Source organism: Acomys russatus, chromosome 1 (genome assembly GCF_903995435.1).
Source record: "Acomys russatus chromosome 1, mAcoRus1.1, whole genome shotgun sequence".
Lineage (NCBI taxonomy): Eukaryota > Metazoa > Chordata > Mammalia > Rodentia > Muridae > Acomys > Acomys russatus.
The window spans coordinates 84953258-84977382 of NC_067137.1; the positions used below are offsets into that span (position 1 = coordinate 84953258).

General features: G+C 39.3%; 1 protein-coding gene across 1 annotated transcript in view; it reads right to left on the reverse strand.

Annotated features, from left to right (window-relative positions):
• The window catches only part of Kcnh5 (potassium voltage-gated channel subfamily H member 5), a 270367-nt gene that overhangs the window by 54613 nt on the left and 191629 nt on the right, over positions 1-24125 (reverse strand). The window contains exons 8-9 of the mRNA XM_051147630.1: positions 17395-17647; positions 5290-5486 (exon numbers count right to left, since the gene is read on the reverse strand). Of these exons, the coding sequence (XP_051003587.1) occupies positions 5290-5486; positions 17395-17647 (450 nt within the window). The remainder of the gene's footprint in view (positions 1-5289; positions 5487-17394; positions 17648-24125) is intronic.

A 24125-nucleotide genomic window follows, 5' to 3' on the forward strand; every position in this document is an offset into this window, starting at 1 on the left:
CAGAACTAGCATCTTGAATTGGTTAAACAGATAAATACATAAATAAACTCATTTGATGCCTTTGCAAATCCTGTCTAAACTCACAACAAACCGGGAAACCGTGCTCTCATCACAGAACAGCATACCAACCAGGGCCCTTTGTGCAACTCAGTTTACACTCTCTGACTTTTGCACAAGAGGCTTACTTGTCAGAACACTTGCTTTAAATATATAGTTATAATAACAAAAATCAAAACAATATTTTGGAATTTCTTAAAGATGCATGACAAAATCCGAAAATATCTATGTAATATCTATGTGTTAGGCATAAATATTGTGGGAGTAGTCAACCAATATCTGATTGGATTTAAGGCTCACTTCATGAGATGGAACCTATCCCCAAATAAATAAAATACAAGATTTTATTATCAAAGTTTACAGGTTACAAGTAAAACTCTCAGGCTTCCAATACCATGATACCAAAGTTCATTAATTTATTCCATTTAGGTCACAACCTGTTGGATCAAAAGTAAACAAACACACTTTGCTTTTTTGATTGATTCATTTGTTTGTGTAGAACTTTTAGAACTAATCAAATGAATTTGCTTTATTATTAATTTCTTATTATTTACTAGAGTAATTTGATTTTACACACACATATTATATATAGTTTGTTGCATGAAAAATAAAGTGTGTGTGTGTGTGTGTGTGTGTGTGTGTGTGTGTGTGTGCGCGCGCGCGCAAGCAAGCATGCACACATGCGCATTCCAGGAAGACTGGCCTGGCACTCAATGAAGCAGTTTCCAACTGAGTGAGAAGCAGGAACTTTGACCTTCTGTGTGAACTCACCAGTCCTGACAACAGCTGCCCATCTATCCCTGCTCCTGAATGCTCTCTGCCTGGCTCCATAGCCACTCTTATTTATAAGATAGCCACTGTTTTATGGTGGCCCTCTGGTGAGGTGTCAAATAAGGGAGATGTGATTTCTGTTAAAGGTAGAAAGAGTTCTACTTGTGTAGATGCCATATCCATCCAAATTCCCAGTCCTCTGCATCTAAGGGCTGACACATAACACCCATGTGTAGCCAGTCCCATCTGGAGATGGTTTCTAGAAACACAGTTGTGTCAGTTTATTAGCCTGTTTACACTAGTGGCCCTTTAAGGGAAGAAAGGCAGAGAGTTGATTCTTGCCTCTTCCACCAGGGAGAAAGCAATCATCTGCCAAGTCCAAAGAGAGTTCTCACCAGGAAACCAAATGGACCAGACACTCAATTGAGGCTTCCAAATCACCAGGCTGAAAAATTCTTATTTAATCCAGTCAGTATTTGGAATAATATACTTTAGTCTCAGAACCTCCACCTTCCCATGGGTAAAATTACAATTATTTTACCATGTTTATATTTCTGGTATTTGATAAGAGTATTATAAAAAGCATATTGAAGTTCCTGGCTATATTCTGTTATGGTTGACTAGTGTAGGAAGTCACTCTAGCATTACAAGGGTGAAGTTGAGTAGTTGAGTATGGCAAACAAACCCTAAAGTTTCTGCTGTGTGTTCCTTGATTCAAAAGGTTTGCTAATCCAAGCCAGATGCAGTGGTGCACACCTTTAATCCCAGCACTTGGGAGGCAGAGGCAGGCAGATCTCTGTAAATTTGAGGCCAGCCTGGTCTACTAAATGAGTCCAGGACAGCCAAGGCTACACGGAAAAACCCTGTTTCAAAAAAACAAAACAACAAAAAAAGTTAAAACCCCAGCTCTAATTATTGGATAAAATTTGCAGAACATCTTTTTTTTAATAAGAACTTTTTAAATAGAAGAGTTTAAGACTTAAATTCTACTAAGGGGAGTCTCATTTATATAGAAGAAGATGAGGACAAACAGCCAAAGAATCACCTAGTTTCTCTCTAGTATAGCCACTGAAAATCATACACTCTACAACATCATTTATACACTGGCCAGACGTGCACTCTACTATGGCTGAGAACTTAGGTTCAAGCACTGATCCCCCAGTTGGCTATGGTCACTATGAGATCCATAGCTCACGAAGAACATAGTCTTACTTATTGAAGAGAGTGACAACTGTTCAACACAATCTAATAACAGCAAGAACAATCTTATTTTTTCAATTAGTAAATCAATGGGCAATTAAGTAAATGACCAGATGGGACATCCTTCAAATTATGGGCCACGTGTCTGTGAGAGATGTCTATGGAAAAGCCTGGCAGCTATTGTGAGAAGTCTATAAAGTCAAAGAATGGTTTGAATCCAGACTTTGATCCACACAAATTATTTGTCAGGTGTAAATCCCACTCTCAGAACTTTCATGGTCTTGTAGTATAAATGGATAGTCTGCCTTGTTTGTGGGACGCTTACATTAACAATATTATCATATATTAAATACATTATGCCCACTCATATAAAATAGGCTGTTTAAATGGTAGTTCACACTACTAATCATTGGAAGATACTCTTTCACAGTTCTCTTTCACATTTTGTTTGGCTGAGAATGAAGTGGCGGAGACTGGCAACGCTTCCTGTTCTAATTTGCCAAGTTACTAAATTATCCATTAAGAACAGAGAGATGGGATTATGAAAACAAATGAAAAAGCAATACAATGTATAACAAACTTGGAAGGGAAAAAGCACTTGCTGTCACAGCCCATTTCAAGTACCTGTAGACACCAGCATGTGGTCCCTAGATCCTGATAACAAAACTAAAAACAAACAAGAGTTCTCGGTCTGTAGCTCAATTTTTTTTAAAACTGGGAGAGTCACAGTTATATAGACTGTCAGCTCTAATACCAAACAAAATGTGTCTTCTCTCTCTCTCTCTCTGTGTGTGTGTGTGTGTGTGTGTGTGTGTGTGTGTGTGTGTGTGTTGTACCTGTACAAACACTTGCACAAAAGAAAAAGAGGAAGCAGAGCGTTATTATTAACTTCTTTTGAGGAAATACATATTCTATTTGTGATCTGTTTGGATTACTCCTTCTTGAGACTTTGCCTTACATTCATATCGATTGGTGTGCTGACTAGTTTTATGTCGACTTGACACAAGCTGTTATCTGAAATGAGGAATCCTCAACTGAAAAAAATACCTCCATAAACTCTAGATGTAGGACATTTTCTTAATTAATAATTTATGGGGGAGGGCCAGTCCACTGTAGGTGGATCCATCCCTGGGCTGGTGGTCCTGGGTTCTATAGGAAAGTAGGATGAGCAAGCCAGTAACCACATCCCTCCATGGCCTCAGCATCAGCTTTTGCCAACAGGTCATTGTCCTGCTTGAGTTCCTGTCCTGACTTCTGTCAGTTATGGATTTTGATGTGGAAGTGTAAGTGAAATCAACTCTTTCCTCCTCAACTCACTTTTGGTCATGATGTTTCATCATAGCAATGGAAACCCTAACTAGGACAATTGATTATTTACCTGGTCCTGATTTCTTCACATGGTTAGAGGAAGAAATAACTCCACATTTTATGTCACAAAACATTATAAATATCAAGTGATATCTGATGTAAACAATACAATTTTAAGAGTACAGTGACAGTATGTGTTCAGTAAAATGTAATGATGATAAATAAGGGCTTAGATCACATGACAGAATAGGGAAAATTACAATTCTGATTCATTTTGAGTTATTCTGAATAGAAGAGCTTCAAATGGCTGTTTGTGGATGGGGACCTCACAGCAGAAGGCAGAGTAAGAACCCAAGAACTATGAGTTCCCTAGCGTCAGGCGGTAAGAACATTTTATATTTGTTTCGTGTCTGGGCCCCTCTCCCTCCTCCATCACTGGCTGGTAGTTGCCACAGTATGCACTTGAAGCTTGTAGAACACAGGGAGTCTGCGGTTCATCTCTGCTTTCTACAGCTATTTACTTGTCCTAAACATTCTGGATAGTCAGTGACAATTTGTTAACAAACACATGAACTGAAACATCACTCTACTGTGGATCAAATGTTTGAAAACTCAGTAGGATTCCCATTCCTGCCAAGCCAGCCATTTCTTGGACCCTGAGCAAGAAGCATGCTGATTTAGTTCTGTTTGTTTTTGCATTGCCACAGTGTGGACATTAATTTCTCTCTTGACTGGCTTGTTTGCCTTCATGTTAACTACAAGAAAGGTTTGATTTAAGTGGCTAGTAGAAAGGAAGGATCGTTATTCCAAAATACTTCACGGCAGACAGGCAATCATTTTATGTGAAGGTTCCTTAAGTGCAGTTATCCAAATGTGTAATTCATTCTTGGCCATAAAAGAGTCTTAGCCAATGCCCATTGACCTATAAATCAGAGATAGAAGGTTTATTTATGCATATCAACTTTATGTTCCACTCATCAATAGAGAAACAAATGGTAATGAAGATCAAATTTGTAGCAGGACCACAGTAAAGGAATCCTGTATCTATTTACAGGGTATGTCAGTGTGGCTAATTCATTCTTCTGATGGTATTCTTGAAAGAATTGGTGAAAACGAAGCTTTGTGAATTGATTATGAGACTAGAAGAAAAGAGCAGTGGGACTAGAAAATAGGCAGCCATCTTGATTGACATTCTCACATTCACGACATCCGTACAATACAAAGAAACATGCTGATATCCACTTTAGAGCACAGCCACAGACTCCAGGAGCTAACCACACGTGAAAACTATGTTTGGTTGCCAACTCAACTACATCTGCAATTAACTAAATTCCAAAGGACTGAGTACACCTATGAGGAATTTTTCTTGATTGAATTTTTTGAAGTGGGATGACCCAGCTTAAATCTGGGCCACACCTTCTGGTGGGAGCCTATATAAAGGACATGGAAGAAAGAGGCACCAGCTCTTTGCCTGCTTGGCCTTACGTGCTCTCTCTAGCAAGTTCATTGCTTCACTGGCATTAGAGTTTCCCTTTTGGGGGTCCTGCCACATGTTGAAGACCACCAGAGACATCCAGCCTCTGGGGCTGAACAACTGTTGGGTTCTTGGACCTAGAACATCCTGATACTAATAATATCACCATTCTATAGCACAATTTCCAGGCCCATTTGCTTCTGCCCAAGTCTGTTTTTCAGTTTGCGTCTTAAATGATAAAAACTCAAATATTCGCTGAGATAATCAGAGTGTCTTCTCCCTTTAAAAGTAAACAACGTAAACGAATGGAAAGAAAATTGCATCATGTTATGCAGATGAGAATGTACCACTTCAAAATGAAGTACTTTCCATCCTGGGCTGATAGAACATAGCCTGCTCGCGCCCTCGCTGCCCTCCGCCCCCACCGCCCCCACCCTGCCACCAGCCAAGACTCATAAGAGAAAGAAGATGCAACATACCCGCTTCCTTAGATTGCAAGTGAGGGTGAGGTTCCTTGAAAATGAGTTTGCAAACGCTGTGTAGAAGTCAAGGACCTTGAGCAGGGCTTCTCGCTTGATGATGTGCAGGTCACAGTAAGTCAGGGCCCGGACATTGGCACACGCATGAGCAAGGGTAGTTTCCTTCCAGAAGATGTCTCCAAACACATCACCTTTCCCTGGAAAGCAGGAGAAGACAACCATTTCTACCACACCCACTAGTGTTCTTCAGTTGGGTAGATAGTATTGATCTATATAATCTAAAGCATAAACCTCACTATATGTACAGAACATTGCACAGCACATTTTCGTCATGAGTAACACCCCCAGATTTCAGTTCCTGACAGAAACCTGGAGTAGGGGAAACAAATACCACTCATTGGAGTAGCTACTATGTCATTATAACAAATATTTTCAATAACTTTTGCAACATTAATTCCCCATTCAGATTAGAAAGAGCAAAAATAATTTCTTTTTTCTCATACTTTCTAGGGGAAAAAAATGACAATGAAACAAGATACAATATCCAAGAGCCTGTTGTTATAGCCTTTGTAAGTCTAGCACATTTGTAATTTTGCCCCATAGCATAATGCAATACACATTCAATTGAGTTATTCAGTAACTAATGATTATGCTCTGAGCACACTAAAGTATGGCATGTCTCTGTCCTTAAAGCATGCCATTTTCCCTCCATATAGACCTGACAGAGTCTCAGCTATAGCTCCAGAGCACCCCAGCCATGATTCCTAAGCATAGGAAACTGAACTGTGGGAGAAGGAGAGGGATGCACACCTGTAGTCCCACAGGATCAGGGTCAAATGCAGATGCACTGAATTGTGGGAGATGGAAAGAGCCACAGACTGGTAATCTCACAGAATCACAGAGTCACATGCTAAAGTCAGGTGCAGATGCATCCTTATCACCGACTCACTTCCAAAGGAACGTCCCCTGATGCCTGAGAACACCCATCACTCCAAATCAGAAGTGCCAAGTTTTACAAAGGGCTGGAGGAAATGCCAAATGTCCACAGCCCTCAAAGCCCTTCTGCTTTTAGAAGGTTTCCTGTGAGCCCTCTGGCTTCTGAGGTTCAGCCGTCTGCTCTCTTTGTTCTGTTTCTGCCAGTATGTGCTAAAATGGAAAAGACGGGAGGAATGTACTCCTCTGGGATACGCTTTCCTAGAGGCGTTCCATAGATGATTTGTTCTTTCTGCATTCTAATCATACAGAGGAGCAAATACCTATTTACATCACACAGATTAAAATCAGAAGAGGGGAGGAGAAGAAGTGTTCCATAAAATCCCCAAGGACAATCACAGCACTAGAAAAGAAAGTGGGAGTAAGCAGAGACATGAGGGAAAGGGCCAGGCATAGAAACAGAGAAGTCGGCTGAGCACACCACAGAGTCTTCACTCAAATGGGTAGTGGGAAGCTGTTAGAACATAGTAGGAGAGCGGTGAACCCCAGCAGGCACTTTACTGTGGGTGCAGGAAGTATGCAAGTTGTGAAGAAGATGCTTTGGTCACCATGTGGATCACATGATCGGCATAAAATAACCACGATAGGTACTTAATTCATTTCAACAATCCACTTGAAAAAATCATTCCTTTAGAATGTTCTGGATTTCTTTGATGTCTGTTGTGATGTTTTCCTGTTCGTTTCTGATTGTTGTTTTAGGATCATCTATTTCTTTACTTTGGTTACCTGGGCCAAAGGCCTGCTTTCATAATGCCAAAAGGGGCCACACCAGCCTCCAAGGGAAGGTGGTAACCAATAGCCCTGCCCATCCGCGATGCCTATGAACTACAACAATGACTAAAATATCACAATAATAACTCAGAAAGTGCAATAATGGCATCCATATCTTGGTAACAACCAACAGTTCTGTAATTGGATTTATGGCCTCTTAAACAAGAGGAAAGCCATGCCTGGTACTAGAAACCTAGCCAACTCCCTGGAGCTAGTAAAGAGAACCCACTTTGCTAAATCATCACAATCTCTAACTGCCTCTGACATCCATAATAAAGTATATAGAATAAAACTAATGCATCAAGAATAAAAATATTATCAAGATATCTACTTTTTAAAAAAAGTTTTCATAATAGATTAAAGGGCATTATGTAATTAAGCTATGATATACAGTCAATTATGCTATTATTAACTTATCAATCAAAACCAAATTTAGATAAAAGATAAAAAAGAGCAAATGACTAAAGGAAAATTCATTTGGAAGCAGTGATATCTCTCTTTTCCTTTATCTTCCATTCTTAGGTTTGGAGATAGGGGTGGAATAGAAAGAAGGTGAATATAGAAACATACAGGGAAGATATAACAAAAAGTAGATCTCTCTACTCTTCAACTTAATGCCTTAATTATTACTCACAAGGTTATTTTTAATGTACTGGTACAGAATGTTGTATACTGATGTGAAATAAGTTTAATTTTAGATACAGTGGTATAGAATTCAAATTTAAGATTATTCTTCACACACATTATATATATTCCTACTCTAATATGAGGTATTGTACCCATGCAACTCAATTACATAACAAGGTTTACTTCCAATACTTGGAAAGTACTATTGCAGGCTATTTAGGATACGTAAGTTATACAAGTTAATTGTTAGTTATTTGAATCATGGTCATATCAATTACTAGCCTATTTTTATCACAAGAATATACATCTCAGGTGCAACAGATAGCTATGATTCTATAGAAAGCTGAGGTAAAAGAGTTAGATAAGGTCTTCAAAAATCTCAGAGACATACAGAATATGGCATTTTAAAATATTTTTATTATTTTAAAGATTCATTGACAATGAGACAGATTAACTCCTGGCAACACCCGGCATACCTCAAAGAGGATGATGAGCATCAAAGAACCTCCTTATGGAGATGGTTTCAAATGTAGCAAAACAGCCACTGGGAAAAATGTTCTCATTTCTACCACAGACAGAATTCTGTCTAAAAATGGGCAAGCTTGTATGCAGGTAGAGTCGATGGCCAAAATTGGCCAAAACAGGGTAAGCAAAATCTTAATAGTACCTGCCTCACAAATATGTCTGTCAAGATATATTGGGTGAGAAGGCTGAAGATGATACTCCAATGTTATAGAAAAATTTGTATGACTGCTCAGGTAGCAAACTGTCTTTGTCACCTTCTCATTTAGGAAGCTGCTAACTTGCACCCCTTGTATACTCAGGTAATTAATTTATTCCTTCTCAAGTCTCTGATGGGGTTGAAGACTAGATAGTTTAGTTTTACAATTAAACTTAGTTGTTTAGGGAATAAGATATTTTTAGGTCTAGATAGACATTTTAAATTGATAATGATTAGATATGATAGATATTGATTTACATTCAGAATTTTAGACTCACCAGGAGAAGAAGGATATTCCCTTCAAGGCTATCAAGTACAAATAGCCAAAACACTATAAATGTAACATTTATATAACTCCTGATGTTTCATGGTTCTTCTTTCTGTAGGTAGTTTATTGTACATATGTGTAATAATCGAACTCTGGTGCCCCATATTTGACCATGTTCCCTTGATGTGGAGGCCTGGTGGCACTCAGAGGAAGGATAGCAGATTACCGAGAAGAGACTTGATACCCTATGAGCATATACAGGGGGAGGAGGTCCCCCTCAGTCACAGTCATAGGGGAGGGGAATAAGGGGAAAATGGGAGGGAGGGAGGAATGGGAGGATACAAGGGATGGAATAACCATTTAGATGTAATATGAATAAATTAATTAAAAAAGTGAAACAAATTACAAACATAAAAATAATACAAATGTATATGTAAAAATAAAAAATATTTAATACAAAAGGAAAAAAAGAAAACAACAAAAAAAGTTTTGGGTAATGTGTTATCACTTTTTTCTTTCTGTCATTCCCCAATTTTTTATGTAGTGCATCTACATAACCTTTATTTTAAAAAACAAAAATTAACAAACTAATTTATACACATATATACCGATACACAGTAAAATTTTAACGTATGTACAAATATAAAAATATTAGAGAACTACAGGAAAATTAACAAATGTGGATAACTCTAATCCTATCCAAACTAGTCAATAAATATTCATCAATTTTAAGTAGAGATTTGGGAGCTTAAAGATACTCAATGAACAGGTAGAATTTCCCCTTAGAAAAACAGATGGTTGTTAATTAAGTAGGCATTCAAATATTAATTAGGAACTTTGTTTTACCTAACTGAAAACTTCAAATATTAACTTATTTCTACTTTAAGATTTTTAAATTGACCATTTTCTTCCAAAGCTAAGGAGCGAAATCAGGCCTCCAGCATGCAAGTCAAGAGCTGTCCCATCGTGCCTTATGGTCACTCCAAAACCACTTAGCCTTTTCCAATCATGGGGGAAAATATCTATGATACAGAAAGAACAATAAGAAATCAGAATACTAACTCATGGCAAACTTTGTCCCCTACTTCTTCAAAAAATATTAGAAAGATACAACTAAAACTAACCAACATGGATAATTCCACTCTCCTCATTAAAGTTCTGTCAACATGATGCTAACTGTTTCATGGCACAAAAGTCCCCTGAGTATATGTGATCTATAATGTGGACATCATCTTCATTCACTTCACATTACACTTGCTACATCCATGTAAATCATCCAACACATGACTCAATTCACCCCAATCTCTTATTACAGTTCTGGGAAGGTGGTCACCGTGCAAGTCAATCACTTATTTACCAGGTGTGATAGAACCCATTAATGTTCTTCTTCAAGGCATATTACAGATTTTATACATTCTTAAAAAAAATAAATAAAATGTGCATATGAAGTGCCCAATAAAGACACACCCTTTCTGCATGCAAAGATTTCCACACACCTTCAGACAAAAACAAACAAACAACCAAAAAACAAAAAACAACAAAAACACCTTCCTATTCGTGTTCGTGACTGTAGAATGGCTGATGCTAGTTTTTAGGTCAGTTCCTTCTGGGTGCAAGTCACCCCTGCTGTAAACATTTTGGCTCTTAAGCAAACTACCCCCCAACCCCCAAAGCCCTAAGATAGAAAGGAACCTCACACTTAACAGAAAAGCTGTTGTTTGGTCTATTTATACTTTCTCAGTTCTTTGCATCAAGCCCTATGAAGTATTGCACTGCTGAACCACAGCAAACTGCATTGGAAAATAGAAATTAATGCTTAATATCCACATTGTAAGAAACTGTAAAATGCAAAGACAAAGTTGAGCTCGAGTTACAACATTATTAAGGGAGTAATAAGGCTTGGGGATTGTCTTACTCTACGGGGCTAGTTTAGCAGCCAGATTTGGTTTTTTATTATCTTAGACACATAATCTAGTGAGTTTGTTGATGATGTGGGTATAAAAATGCATGAAAAACATCACAATTATTCATTGGTGAGGATGAATAACTTATCCAACAGATCCTCTGAATCTTACTTGAGTGGTTCCTTGAGTATGCTTCTATTTGATGAGTCTTTCCATCCATACTTGATGAGGCTTACTTCCACATCACAGTCCATCACTGAGTGCAGTCAGTACAGTAACTGATCAGGGCCAAAGATCTAGAGGAAGGAGCTGATACAGCAGCCATGGAGGAGTGCTGCATACTGGTTTGCCATTCATGGATTGCTCACCCTGCTTTTTTGTAGCATCCAGGACTACCAACTCATCTAATATATGGCACCACCCACAGTGGGCTGAGCCCTCCCATATCCAATATCAATAAAGACAAGGCATCAGAGGCTTGACTGAAGGGCAATCTTAGTGGGGGGGGGCAATTTCTTAGTTGAGGTTCCCTGTTTCAAAATGATGCTAGACTTTGCCAAGTTGACATGAAACTAGCCAGCAAAGGTATATATAGATAACTAAATTGTAACCGTGGTGGTGAATCAAATTAATATGTATATTATCTCAGATAGTGAATATGTGCATTTGTTCATAGGGCACGGGAATTAAAAGTCTACTTATTTAGCAAAAATTCCTAAAACTTACAGTAGATACTGAAGAAAGAATTCATATAACCAAAACTTACCACTACAGAAATTCTCCAAATCATAAAGAAAAGATTAAAAAAAAAGGAGACACTACCAGCTAGAAAACAGGTACTAAAACAGCCATTGTCTACCTGTCAATAAGAATACTAAGTGTAAATAGATGCAACAATCCAATCAAAGACACAAAAAGGCTAGATGTAGTCAATATCTAGTTATGGCTAGAGGTGAATATAATAATAACATAGCCTGATTTAAAAATAATAATGTATGCTGCCTATAGATGATAGGTTTTATCTTTGAAGATATATGAAAACAGACTAAAATATGTAAGAATATATTCAACGAGACAGCACTCTTAAGAAAGCAAAGGCACTGATAAACATAAGGCAGACTTTTAGAAAACAGTGATCACCAGAGACAAAGAAAGTCATTGCTTAATGATAAAGGGACAAATCATGAAGAATATATCACAGTTGTAAATATACGTATTTGTGGGGCATGTAAATATATAAAACAAATATTCTTTGACAGAAGGAAAAGAAGGAAACAGTAATATATTATCACCAGGAGATTTCAATACCTCACATTCAACAATGGTTTCATCAACAAACCAGAAAGTTAACAAGGAAATTCTGGACATGAATGGTATCTACTTAATGTATTAGTCAGTCCATCACTGTAAGCAATCATGGCAGTTGGCTCATAAAGTTTATTATGAAGACATATTCATGAAAGTTCAACTTTAGGTTTTCATATTTACATTTTAAATGGATTTTGACTCTTTATAAAATGTAAGTGCCATCAAGTAATATTTTTAAGAGGAAAAGAATAAGATGATAAGTATAAAAGCTAAACATTTTATGGGTAAGCTAGAATATAATCCTTTTTAAATATACTCACTTCTCTTTATTTTTAGTTTGCATATATATGCAGTTCAGTAAAGAGCATGGTAGAGAAAGGGGATGGCACGAGTGTGGCTAACGAGGAAGGCAGTGAGCGGTGGCTGAGCATCCTCATCAGTTTGCCATAGTTAATCTTCAAGGCTGGAAAGCCACGGTAGAAATCCCAAGGAGATGGGCACGATGCCCTGGATCCTGGCTAGACAGAACTGGGGTTTGAGGCTGGGGACAAAATGAAGGCAATGGCAAACCGTGAGGGCCATACTAGTAGGGACAGATAGTAAAGATAATATTAGGAGACCCAAGGACAGAACTGGGAATAAAGTACATGCTTTCCTTGCAAGTATGAGCACTTGAGTGAAATCTCAAATAACTCTCCTAAAATAAAGCTAGGCATTGTGGCTCACACTTTCCTGAGTGAGGAAGTGAAGAGGCAGATCCATGAGGCCCAGTGGCTGGTCAGGCTCACTTGGCAACTTCAACGAGGTTAGAAATGCTGTCTCAGAAACCAAGGTGGACTATACATGAACAACAATATTCAAGGCCATCCTCTCTCCTTAGTGAACACCTACACAACCACAACACATACATGCATGCACAAATGCATGTGCACGTGCGTGTGCACACCCACACACAGAGACAGAGACAAAGAGAGAGATGAGGCATGCATGCATACACATACGCATACACACGAAATACAATAAAAGAACTTAATTTAAAGACTGCTGCAGAAAGGGTTTGAAACTACCGGGAAGGCAAATGCTTTCATAGCCAATATGATATTTGCCACATACGGAACTCTGAGGTAACACTCAGAGCCCTGGACAAAAGATGTCATAAAACACCACTTAATCAGTTAAAATCAACATCATTTAAAATGCAGCAAACAGGCACTTCAAGAAAAGAAAGAACAACTATTCTGACACTACTGACACTTGTCTTCATAATAAGCAGGTCAAATCTACATGTTTCACAGTTCATCTAAAACAACGGTGTATGGAGCTTAAGGTGCCAAGGACTTGACTTCTAATAGCAAGGGTACAGTGAAAAGCACTAGCCACAGCTAAATATCACATTTTCTCAGTTCTTAGAATAGCAAAATGTTATTCATTCACACCTCAGATTTTATTTCTTTTCAGAGTAAAATTAAGGTGCAGATTTTAAATTTTTGAAAATGACAATTTGTTTTAGAAAATATGCAAATGCTTACAAGACATGACTCTTCAAGAACCATTTCCAAGCAAAGTAAAATCTTAACCCAGCTCTACATTTCTTTCCTATCTTTCTTCTCTTATGCATCCTTCTCCCAACCCCCAATAGTATCTATCGCACCTCCTCATCTAAATCCTACGTACACAGCCATAATTCTCCTTGAAATTGAAAGTTAAAGTTGAAGCCATAAGACACAGATTTTCTTAGTTAACATTCTAACCCTATGATTCTAGGAACCAATAAAGACAAGCGAAAAGAAGAAGTGTGAATAAAACAAAACTTGAGTCTTAGGAGCAAGGCCTATTGTTGATAGCAAGCTACTATTTTAACAGTCCCTGAAAGGTACAATATACTTGTCAAGACATTTAGAAGTAACCTGGCTATTTCAACCACACCAACAAGTCTATTCATGTTAAGTAATTATAGACTAGGGACTAAAGAGTAAAAAGACATTAACGAATATAAAATATGTATGCATCATGAACTTAATTTGGAATTCTTTGTGTTTCATACAAAGTGGGAAGGTCAAAGAAAAGAGTGCGTGGAGGTGTAAGAACTGAAAAGAACTTCAAACTGGGAAAAGACATCAGCTGCAATTATATTCATATGCCCTACTTAGAAAAACATCCTGAAACATCCCACAGTGTAAAAACAATGGTATTTATCGGTTGCATCTTTATCTTTGCTCTGGTTAGTTATGCTTCATAACTTACTCTTTACACTGCTTGGCACTTTGACACACTAAAGAATCATGCCCTACCAAGAGAGTGTATAGAAGCCAGACCCCAAAGAGTAAGAATGCACCTGTTTCTGGATCCAGAGATTTGAATTAATTTTAAAATGGCCTCCCTTCTATACCTTTCATCTGGCAAACAGGTCCACAGTGAGGAAAGCAAGGATGTTGAAGGAGGTGATAGGAAACTTGATAACTGACTTATCAAGCTACAAGGACAGAGGAAGTGAATGGGGAGAACAGGGGAGAGAGAAGGAGAAGGTAGGAAGGGAAAAGAGGAGAGGAGAAAGTTAAGAGAGGAGAGGAGAGAAGGAGGAAGGGGAAAAGTGCATGGAAAGAGAGGGAGGGAAGTGGAGGGGAGGGGAGAGGGGGAAATGGAGGGGCAGAGAGGGAAAGAAGTGGAGGGGAGGGAGGGGGAAATGGAAGGGGAGAGAGGGAGGGACGTGGGGGGAGGTGGAGGGACGGGAGGGGAGGTGGAAGTGGGGGGGAGAGAAGAAGGGAAGTGGAGGGGACGGGAGAGGGGGAAATGGAGGGGCAGAGAGGGAGGGAAATGGAGGGGAAGGGAGAGGGGGAAATGGAGAGGCAGATAGGGAGGGAAGTGGAGGGGAAGGAGGGGGAATGGAGGTGTAAAGAGGGAAGGGAGTGGAGGGGAGAGAAGTCGGAGGGAAGTAGAGGAGGAGAGAAGGAGGGAAGTGGAGGGGGACAGAAGGAGGGAAGTGGAGGGGGAGAGAAGGAAGGAAGTGGAGGGGGAGAGAAGGGGGAAGTAGAGGGGAAGGAAGGGGGAAGTGGAGGGGCAGAAAGGGAGGGAAGTGAATTGGAGGGGAGAGAAGGAGGAAATGGAGGGGCAGAGAGAGAGAAGTGGAGGGGAGGGAGGAGAAGTGGAGGCATAGAGAAGGAGGAACTTGAGGAGAGAGGAGAGAATAGTGGAGGGGGAGAAAGGAGGGAAGTGGAGAGGAGGGGAGGGGGTACAAAGAAGGCTGATTTCGGATTTTTTTCAATCTGTCAATTTTTTTTAATTTCTCCCAAATTTTGGAATTATTTCAAAATAAGCTAACAAAGATTCTTAAAAGGGATACAAAAAAATGGGAGATACCAGGCTTGACTGGTGAGTTAGCAAGTACCCTCCCCATCCTCCTCCCCTGAAGCATTCTTCAAGGGTCTTCAGTGTTTAAAACCTTTGTTACCTCTTGGCTGAAGTAGTGTCTCTCGAAGTCCATTTAAAAAAAAATAAAAGTAAGAAGGTTGTCAGAGAGGTCTCTCCATAATTTGATTCACTAAGTTAGGTATGAACAGAATCTCAATCCTAAGACTTGAGAGAAGAAAGAATAAAAGTGCACACTCAAAGAAATAAAATGTGGCAGAGAGAGGATGAGACTGGCCTGAAGCTCAGGGGCCCTGGGTTCACATTTACAGTGCCACTGGGCAAATCCAGCTGCCAGTTCCTTTTCACTTTGTCTCATTGGGCAAATAACTCCATTTTAACAGACCCAAGCCAGAGTCACCATGCTCAGAGCTTTCTCCAAGCCTTCGGTAAGGAGTGTGCAGCACTCACATTCATAGTGTATATTTGATATCTGCTTTCCCATCAGCCTCTACTGACAAGATCACTAAGGAAAAGACAAATGCATGTGATTGGTGGTTTTGTGCTACCTTCCTCTTTAAGTGGACAAGAGTAGTCCTAGCACAGATATGCTTCGTTCTGCCACAAAGGCCTGTTCCAGTGATGGACAGCTTCCAGGAAAGCTATGCCTCCTGTATACCCCAGCAGACAAAAGCTAGCAGAAGGCTGCATCAAGCACACTCAGAGTGCTGATTCCCAAGCGCTCTAGTAATTCTTTGTAAAAGTATTTAAAGAAAAATAATTCCTGCAAGAGAACTAACTAGCAATAATAGTATTTTCAAACAGTTAAAAGAAGGCAATGCAATCTCTTTCTTTCTTTTTCAGCCCAGCTCAATTTTCTACCATCTTTATAGAAACAGCTTTCCCATAAAGGGTCATTTCTTCTCCATTCTAAATTCTATCTTTTCCAAGTAATCATACTTTTTCAAATGAGGTATTCTTTCTTTCTCACTTTCTTTCTTTCTACCTTTCTTTTCTTTCTTTACATTGGATTCCACATTGGTTTTCAGTTTTGCCTTTGCAGTTTCTAAAACCCATCAGTCAGTCTTTTTTCTTAGGACAATCAGTGCAAGTCAAGCTACGGTAGGTTGGCTTCAGTAGAAAAAAAAAGATAAAAAGGAAAAAGAAAAGAAAAAGAAAAAAACATAATAGTTTAAAGATTGAACTCATTTTTCACCAGACACAAGCCATGAAAAATGTGATCAAGATGGAGCTGACATGGTGTGCCTCTCAGTTATTTGACTTGAGAGAAACAGAAGGGGTGACGTTCATCTGGCCTCTCGTTTCTTCTTCTTTTATCTGTGTGGATTCCATGAACCTGCTGCAAGTATTTGAGCAGAAGTTCATTCAGCAATTTTGCTTGACAAAATGTTCATATTACACTTATGGTCAATTATGCTAAGTTTGTTGTTGTTGTTGTTGTTTATTTTATTTTGTTTGAATTCTCTCAAGTTCATGGACCATCACCTCTTTTGTGTTGCGCCATCGCTAACCTTACTTACAAAGTGTCTAAACTTTAGAGTAAATCTGTTGTCAGACAAGTAATTTTCCTAGTTGGTGAAAACAGATGGATGGAACCAGCTTTTTAAAACCTAAACTTAATTTCCTCCCATTGCACTCACTCCTGTGCATCTCGTGAGCCTCCTCAACCTCATCTTCTTCGTACATCGGCCACCGTGATGAAACAGAACCATAGGGACCAGGATGATGTAAATCTGCCCTTGCCAGGCTACTAGCTGGGCAAGTCTCCATACCTTTTCAAGCCTTGCTTGGCTCTTCTATAAAGAAAAATGCTGAACTGGATACATCTGTTGCCCCGTGAGACTAGCTCCCTTTATTACTGATCTGACAATGGCTCTAAAAGTAAATTCCCACTTGCCAATGAGAGTGTGCAAAGTCCCTTAGGCTGCGGTTATACACAAATGTTATGGGACCCTAAATTCCCTGTCTGCTGTGACTGAGAGTAATGTTCTTTGCTGAAACAGCAAACCAGTTTTCAACTGAAATTCATCATCTCATTAGCGACCCCTTTTCTAAAGTCACCAAACAGACGGGGATTTCTGTTTAGAAGCTAAAACTCCAGGACTACTGTGACCCGTTTGTCACCGCACCAGGAAAGTTCACAGTACCTAAAATGGCCACCACCTCGTCATCCTGGATAACTTCCAAGGACCCCGACACCACAAAGCAGAGGGCGTCCACACTCTCTCCAGCATGGTAAATCAAGTCCCCAGGAGCACAGTGAATGGTTTGAAACTCCACTGCCAAGGCACGCAGACATCCATCGCTGGCCAATCGGAATGCAGGATGTTCATTAAAAACCTTCCGGTTCAGATGAACGCAGATGTCAGCTCTCATGTCCTTGGGACAGATGGAGAGAACCTGAAGAGAATGAGAAATGAGTAAGTGAGCAGGAAAGAAAGGGTCGATCTCAGAAATAAAAAAAAAAATGCCGACTGGCTGCTACTGCATCTCAAGACAAGGGCCTAAGCACCTGGAAGGCAATGTTAGACACAGGCCTGTCCTCCAAAAAACTGGGGTCTGGTGAGATGCACTGATGTACACATGAACATCACAGCATCAGAGCACAACACCGTCCGTGTCATCGCACAGCACCATGTGCCAACCCTTGAAGGCTATTTCCCTATTACAATAGTAGTTTTGAGAGGCAGTCAGGAAGAATCTTGGCAAAAGAGTTATGGTCAGTCCTGAAAACATGTCATATAAGCAACATTACACAGACTGTGCTGATTGTATTTATTTACTTAGAAATATATATGTGTGCATATATGTGCAAATGTATCATATGTATATTACCATATATGTGATATATACCAACAATTATAGAAAATTAGGTCATGAATTTGGAAGAGAGTAGGGGTGACATGGAAAGGTTTGAAAAACTAAAGGGACAAATGATAAAATTATACTATAATCTCAAAACCTAAATTTTAAAGAATAAATAAATAAAAATATAAAACAAAAGTTAATATCCTCAAATCCAATTAACATAAAATACTAACATTATATCAACCCAACCAATGTTTCAAGATTATTTTATAACTACATCAAGCATGACCATTACATGTTAGTACAGACAGGAAGTAGATACACATAACCTGGCCATAATAAAATAAAACCAACACAACTCGTGCAGCTACTTGACATTCCGAAGGCTGATATCAGACCACTCTCACCATCCCTTGAGTCTGGAGGATTTTCCTCTATAAATGAATGAATTCCAGGCATAGAAGAAGGTTTGCATCAGCCCTCTGTAAGGCACAGGCACCTGGACAAATCTCTAAGCAGGACAGACACAGGCTTGTGCATGCGCTTTTCTCACAGGTTGCTGGGTTTGAGGGTAGCAGAATTCAAACTCAAGCTTCCCTGCAGGGGGCATGACTGGCAGGAGTGCGCCTGGAAAGCAGGGTGAAGGGAGCTTTCATTAACTATGGCTTTCAAACTAGCATTTAAAACCTATGTCAAAATGGGTATTGCATATTACTATACTTTTAGATTATGTTTTTATTCTTTTACAAATTCATACATCCAGTTCATAGCTTTTGGATGTTTTCATCCCTTCTTTTTCTTGCTGAAACCCTTCTTCTTTGTAACCAAGTCCCCCTCTAACATTCAGGTTAGGGTGCAATGGTGTTACAAGGGTTGCCTTATGGGTATGCACAGGAGGTCATGTACTGGAGCATGCGCAGCTTGTCAATGTCTATAGCTTTAAAAAAAAATGTCACCCCTTCACCACAGTGATGATTAACTGCCAGTGGCATCTCAGTGACAGGTGGAGCTATTACACACCTAAGCAGAGAATCACACAAGTCAGGACTGTCCACCTAGCAGACACACCTGCGGGCCTGTCCCTCTACCCCCTTGATAAACCTATTTTAATTCGATTTTATTTGATAGAATTTCAATCTTTCAAGGATAAAGCTGTTAACTTTCCCATTCAATGATAATAAATGCTATTTAATGCCAAATAGTTTTCTTCCTTTTCTTAATTATGTTCTAGCGTTAGATTCCAGCCCTCACCCAAGGTTTGAAATATTCCTACTGTATCTGCTCAGTCTTTATCCCTGCACACCTTTTAGGCAAGGTGAATTTTGAATTGAAGTTTTTGTAAGTGGGTTGGTGTTCCTCTCCCTCTACTAGAAAACTTGTCTAGTTAGATAATGTCCTCTTTGGTCTCTATGGCCCCTGCTACTAGGAGTCTCTGCTAGAGTCCCTCTCATATCCCCCTGGGAGAGTCCCTCTCATATCTCCCTAGGAGCCTATCCTGACTTAGGTGTCCAGCTTGTTACAGATATAGCAGAGATTGAGGGAAGGTCCAACAAAGACCCACTCCATGGAAGAGGACCAACCCCTGACACTATTAATGGTAATCTTCTATGCTTGCAGACAGGAATCTAACAGAGTTGTCCTCTGAGACTCACAGATAAACCTTGGCGGATGTATAGGGAGTCTTATGGAAAAATTGGGGGAAGGAGAAAAAGACCTGGAGGTGACAGTAGCCTCACACGAAGACCAGCAAAGCCAACTAACTGGGGCCCAGAGGAGCTTGTGGAGACTGAAGCACCAACCAAGGACCATGCATGGACTGTACCTAGGCTGCCTACACAGATTTATCTGGTGGGCAGCTCCAGCTTCATGTGGGTCCTCTAGTAAAGGGGGGGGTGCTGCCTCTGACACAGACTCGCTTGCCAGCTTCTCAATTATTGCCCCCTTGGTGGGACTACCTTGCCAGGCCACAGGGGAAGAGAACTACTTAGTCTTGATATGATCTGATGAGCTGAAGTGGACAGAAAAGGATGTTTACCTTTTCTGAGGAATAGTGGAGGGGGGTGAAAGAGGGAGGAAGAGTGGAACTGGGAGGTGAAGAGAAATGAGGCTAAGACCAGGATGTAAATTGAATAAATAAATACATAAACTTTAAGAAAAAAAGAAAGAAAGAACTATCCTGACTATTCCTTTTGTTTGTGTCTCACCATAAATGTGACACTGACTGCTTCTCTTCAAGGACGGTCCATCACACAGTGCAGTTAATTGTGCTTCCTGGATTCTTTCTCTTTACATTTCCTAAGACTACATTTCACAATCATCTCGATGGGATTATTTTCATAATCTTTCAAATTCCTACAGACAGTAGACATCACGTCACTCACCTTTCTGAAATGTCTCCTCTTTGAAGAAAATAATACCCTAACAGAGCTTTAAAAGCACTTGGTACTTTCCCTTGATTGCACTTTCCAATGATGATAATTAATATTATCAGCCTTTAGTGGGTCAGACAATACTGATCGCTCAACAGGCACCTACTCAGCTTCTACTATGTGTCACTGTGTGAAAAGACATCATCCTTGCTATAGAGGAGCTAACAGTGAATTCAGAAGACAGACGTAAAGAGACAGTCACAATGTCGTGGGAAAATACAATGACAGGGACACAGGAGCACAAGTTACCTATGACTCTTGACTTATGGCCCATAGCTTGAGGTCATAAGGCTGGGTTCAGGAGGACACAAGCCCCGGTTCAGCTAGGTAATTTACTAGCTTTATGGTCAAGCGAGTTTTGCTTATTCGTTCCCTGAGATAAGGATACTGATCACTGGCATCATATGTTCATGGAAAGAATTTACATTATGCGTGCGCACAGCCAGAGCTGAAGAACTGCCAGAACATGTATATAGTTTATCCTATAGTTTGTTTTAGTTCTCTGTAAAGTCCATTTTCTTCAACCCCTGTATGAAGACTAGGTTGTTTCACAAATTTTCAAAGATAATTAAGGAAGTACTTTAATATAAATCTGGACGTACTTCAAAAATAGGATAAGTTTTTTTCAAGTTGAAAATATAAAATATTTTAAAAGCATATGCACATATAAACATTCCATCAAAAAGCTTAAGAGAAAATGAATTTTTCTGTTTTTATCCATTTAACATATAGGGTTTTCTTTTCTTTTCTTTCTTTTTTTAAATTCATGATGCTTGGGCTGAAATTCAGGATCTTTTAATGAATTTTTAATGAAATTTTTTTATTTTTTATGTGCATTTGGTGATTTGCATGCATGTATGTCTGTCTGTGTAAGGGTGTCAGATCCCATGGTACCAGAATTATAGAAAGTTGTGAGCTGCCATGTGGGTGCTGGGAATTGGGTCTAAATTCTCTGGAAGAGTGCCCAGGGCTCTTAATTGCTGATCCACATCCCTAGCCCTGGAGACAGTAATTTTATGCCACTTCAGATAGTTCTCTCACACAGCAATTAGAACCTTCTGATATTTAGACTAATCTATCTTACTAAAAGATGACTTTCACTGCATTTTAAGTGCATCACTTTTTTGATTTTTTTGTTTTACTCGATTTTTGATACTGACTCACTATATTTTGTATTCTTTAGATTGTAATCACTTATTATTTTTGTTGGTCTTGCCTTGGGCTTTGAAACCAGGCTTTATATATGGCTAGCCTTGAAGCCTTGAAGCAGCCCAGGCTGGCCTCCAACTCATGGCAATCCTCCTGCCTCAGACCCCATGTGCTGGGGTTCCAGGTGTGTACCACCCACTTTCACTCTGTGCTCTCACTAACTACACTGATTGATGGGCTTGCATGGACCGTTGCCGTAAAGCAACAAGTGAACCTAAGTGTTAAAATGGACCCAGCAGAGTCATGCCCGGAGACAAGCTCCCTCTTCACCCTTAGACAAACTGTCTTTCTGACATGGTGTGTGTCACTAGAATTATAAATATATCATTATTTATCCTGGGAATAATGATATTTACAACTTTCTTAGGCAAGAAAAGTATGCTTTTAAGTGAGAGAATGAAAATATCACTCAAGATAACTCTCACACATAGTATGGTGGTTCTGATTACAGTGTGTTTCGCCGTGACAGTCACATCCATTTTTTCCTCCTTGGTGGATTTTCTAATGTATCTCACAATTACGAGCAAATGAAATTATACTTCAGGGGAGAAGATTCAGGGTAAGAGTGACTTCTGTTTATCTCTAGTGTGTATTCTGTCTCCCTTCATAGTGTTACCACGTTAATAAATTAGATTCTTAATTAGGAGAAGCAATAAATTTTCCCTTGGAAGAGCAATGAACTATTTAAGGAATCATTTTTCATAACACTGCAAACCAACTCTGAAAAGCAGGTGAATGCCATACTCTGACCTCTAAAACACTTTTGTATTATTTATGATTAGCCATTAAATCCAAGGTCAAGCAGGACAATAGCAGACATCTCGCAGGATCCAAGGGTCTAATCTTAACACTATGGCTACAGAACTCTTAGTAAAATAAATGCAATCATGCTGTCTCTGCTTTCTTAAAGTCATTCGTGGCTTGCTTCTCCATCAAGTAAAGGCAAAGTTCTAAGCAGGATTGGGGCTTTGCGGGGGACCCTTCCCTCCCTGTAGTCATATTTCTCCTGCACTCTTCTCAATCTAATCTCACTGGGCACCCAGGGGTGCCTCACACATGCTTTCCTCTTGATTGGCAGGCACACCATCGCTTTTCTTGCCTAATCATCTCAGATTCACCCCTCTCTGTCTAATGCAATTCTACACAGTCCTATCACAGAATTTAGGATTGTACAGAAAACGAAACTAAGAATAAGAGCTCTTCTGATTTCCATGTGCTGCTGCTGTTAATAGAAAAAAAAAAAAAAAGGAAATTGTTGGCAGATATTTCAAAACATTTCCTTTTCAGATTTGAAATAATTCTTTAGTGTTTTTCTAAGGAGCCTTTATATTATGCTTAAGATTATAAAATGATAAAATAAAAGCAGCTTTGGCTGGGAGAAGTTCTAAGGACTGAGACTCCATATAACACACATTTAACCATAAATTTTTAGCACTGGTAAAATGCCCAGCACCACACAGGTCCTCAACGTCTAGAAGAAAAACTATCACAATGGTGTTCCCTGGAGCTTACAACTGGGCCCAGTTGAAAAATCACTGTTTCTGGTTCAATGCCCCATTTACAGATAAGACAAATGTTCTTTTTCTAAAGGCTATGTGGTTTGCAGAGGCCATTCTCAACAAATAACTAGCAAAAATCTCTTTAGTTCAGCTGTGAAGCCATGCTCCCAAGTAAAAATGAGCCAGTAATAAAATAAAAATAAAAATAAAACCCTATACCTTCTGGTGCTCCCTGGTTCTTTGTATACCATAAGAACACAAATCTGATTTTTAAAAATAATTTAAGGTTTAGCTAATCAAATCTATAGTCTAACAGAAAAGCACTAGTTTCCCATCTTTACCGCTGAGAAGCCAAGATTTTGTTAGAAATTTGTTTTCACTTCTAAAAGCTTACATATAGCTCACAAATGTGCCACACACTCCAATATATGAGTAAAGTCACAAGAACTTGTTGGTAACTTCCTTATGCCAACATGATTTACTAAGCGGAAGTCATCTCTTACTGGAAATTCAAGGTGCCACCCTTAGATGAAAAGGCCCCAAGCTAGATATTTAGTGAGCATTATTCCTCAGCTTGGGTCCCTCCCTCTACCTCGCCCATCCATCATTGTATTAGTAGCTGGGAAACCTCAGGGAAGGTGCCATGATGCCACATTCAAATCCCCCAGGAAATGGCTACCATGAAAGTCAGCCATATCCTCTCTCTTAATCACCATTTCAAAGTACTTAAAGCCATTGTCTCTCTAACGTTCACTGTACATTGTATGAATAATTAAAGCCATTAAAGAAATTGAACTTTCCCATCAATTGTACTTATTTATGTTGTCATTTCCATAAAACTCGAATCTCTGAAGTTCTGTTTCCTACTATTATTCTCCAAAATCATATAATCAATATTTAACTCATGTAACACATATTTTTTTAAAAAACAAA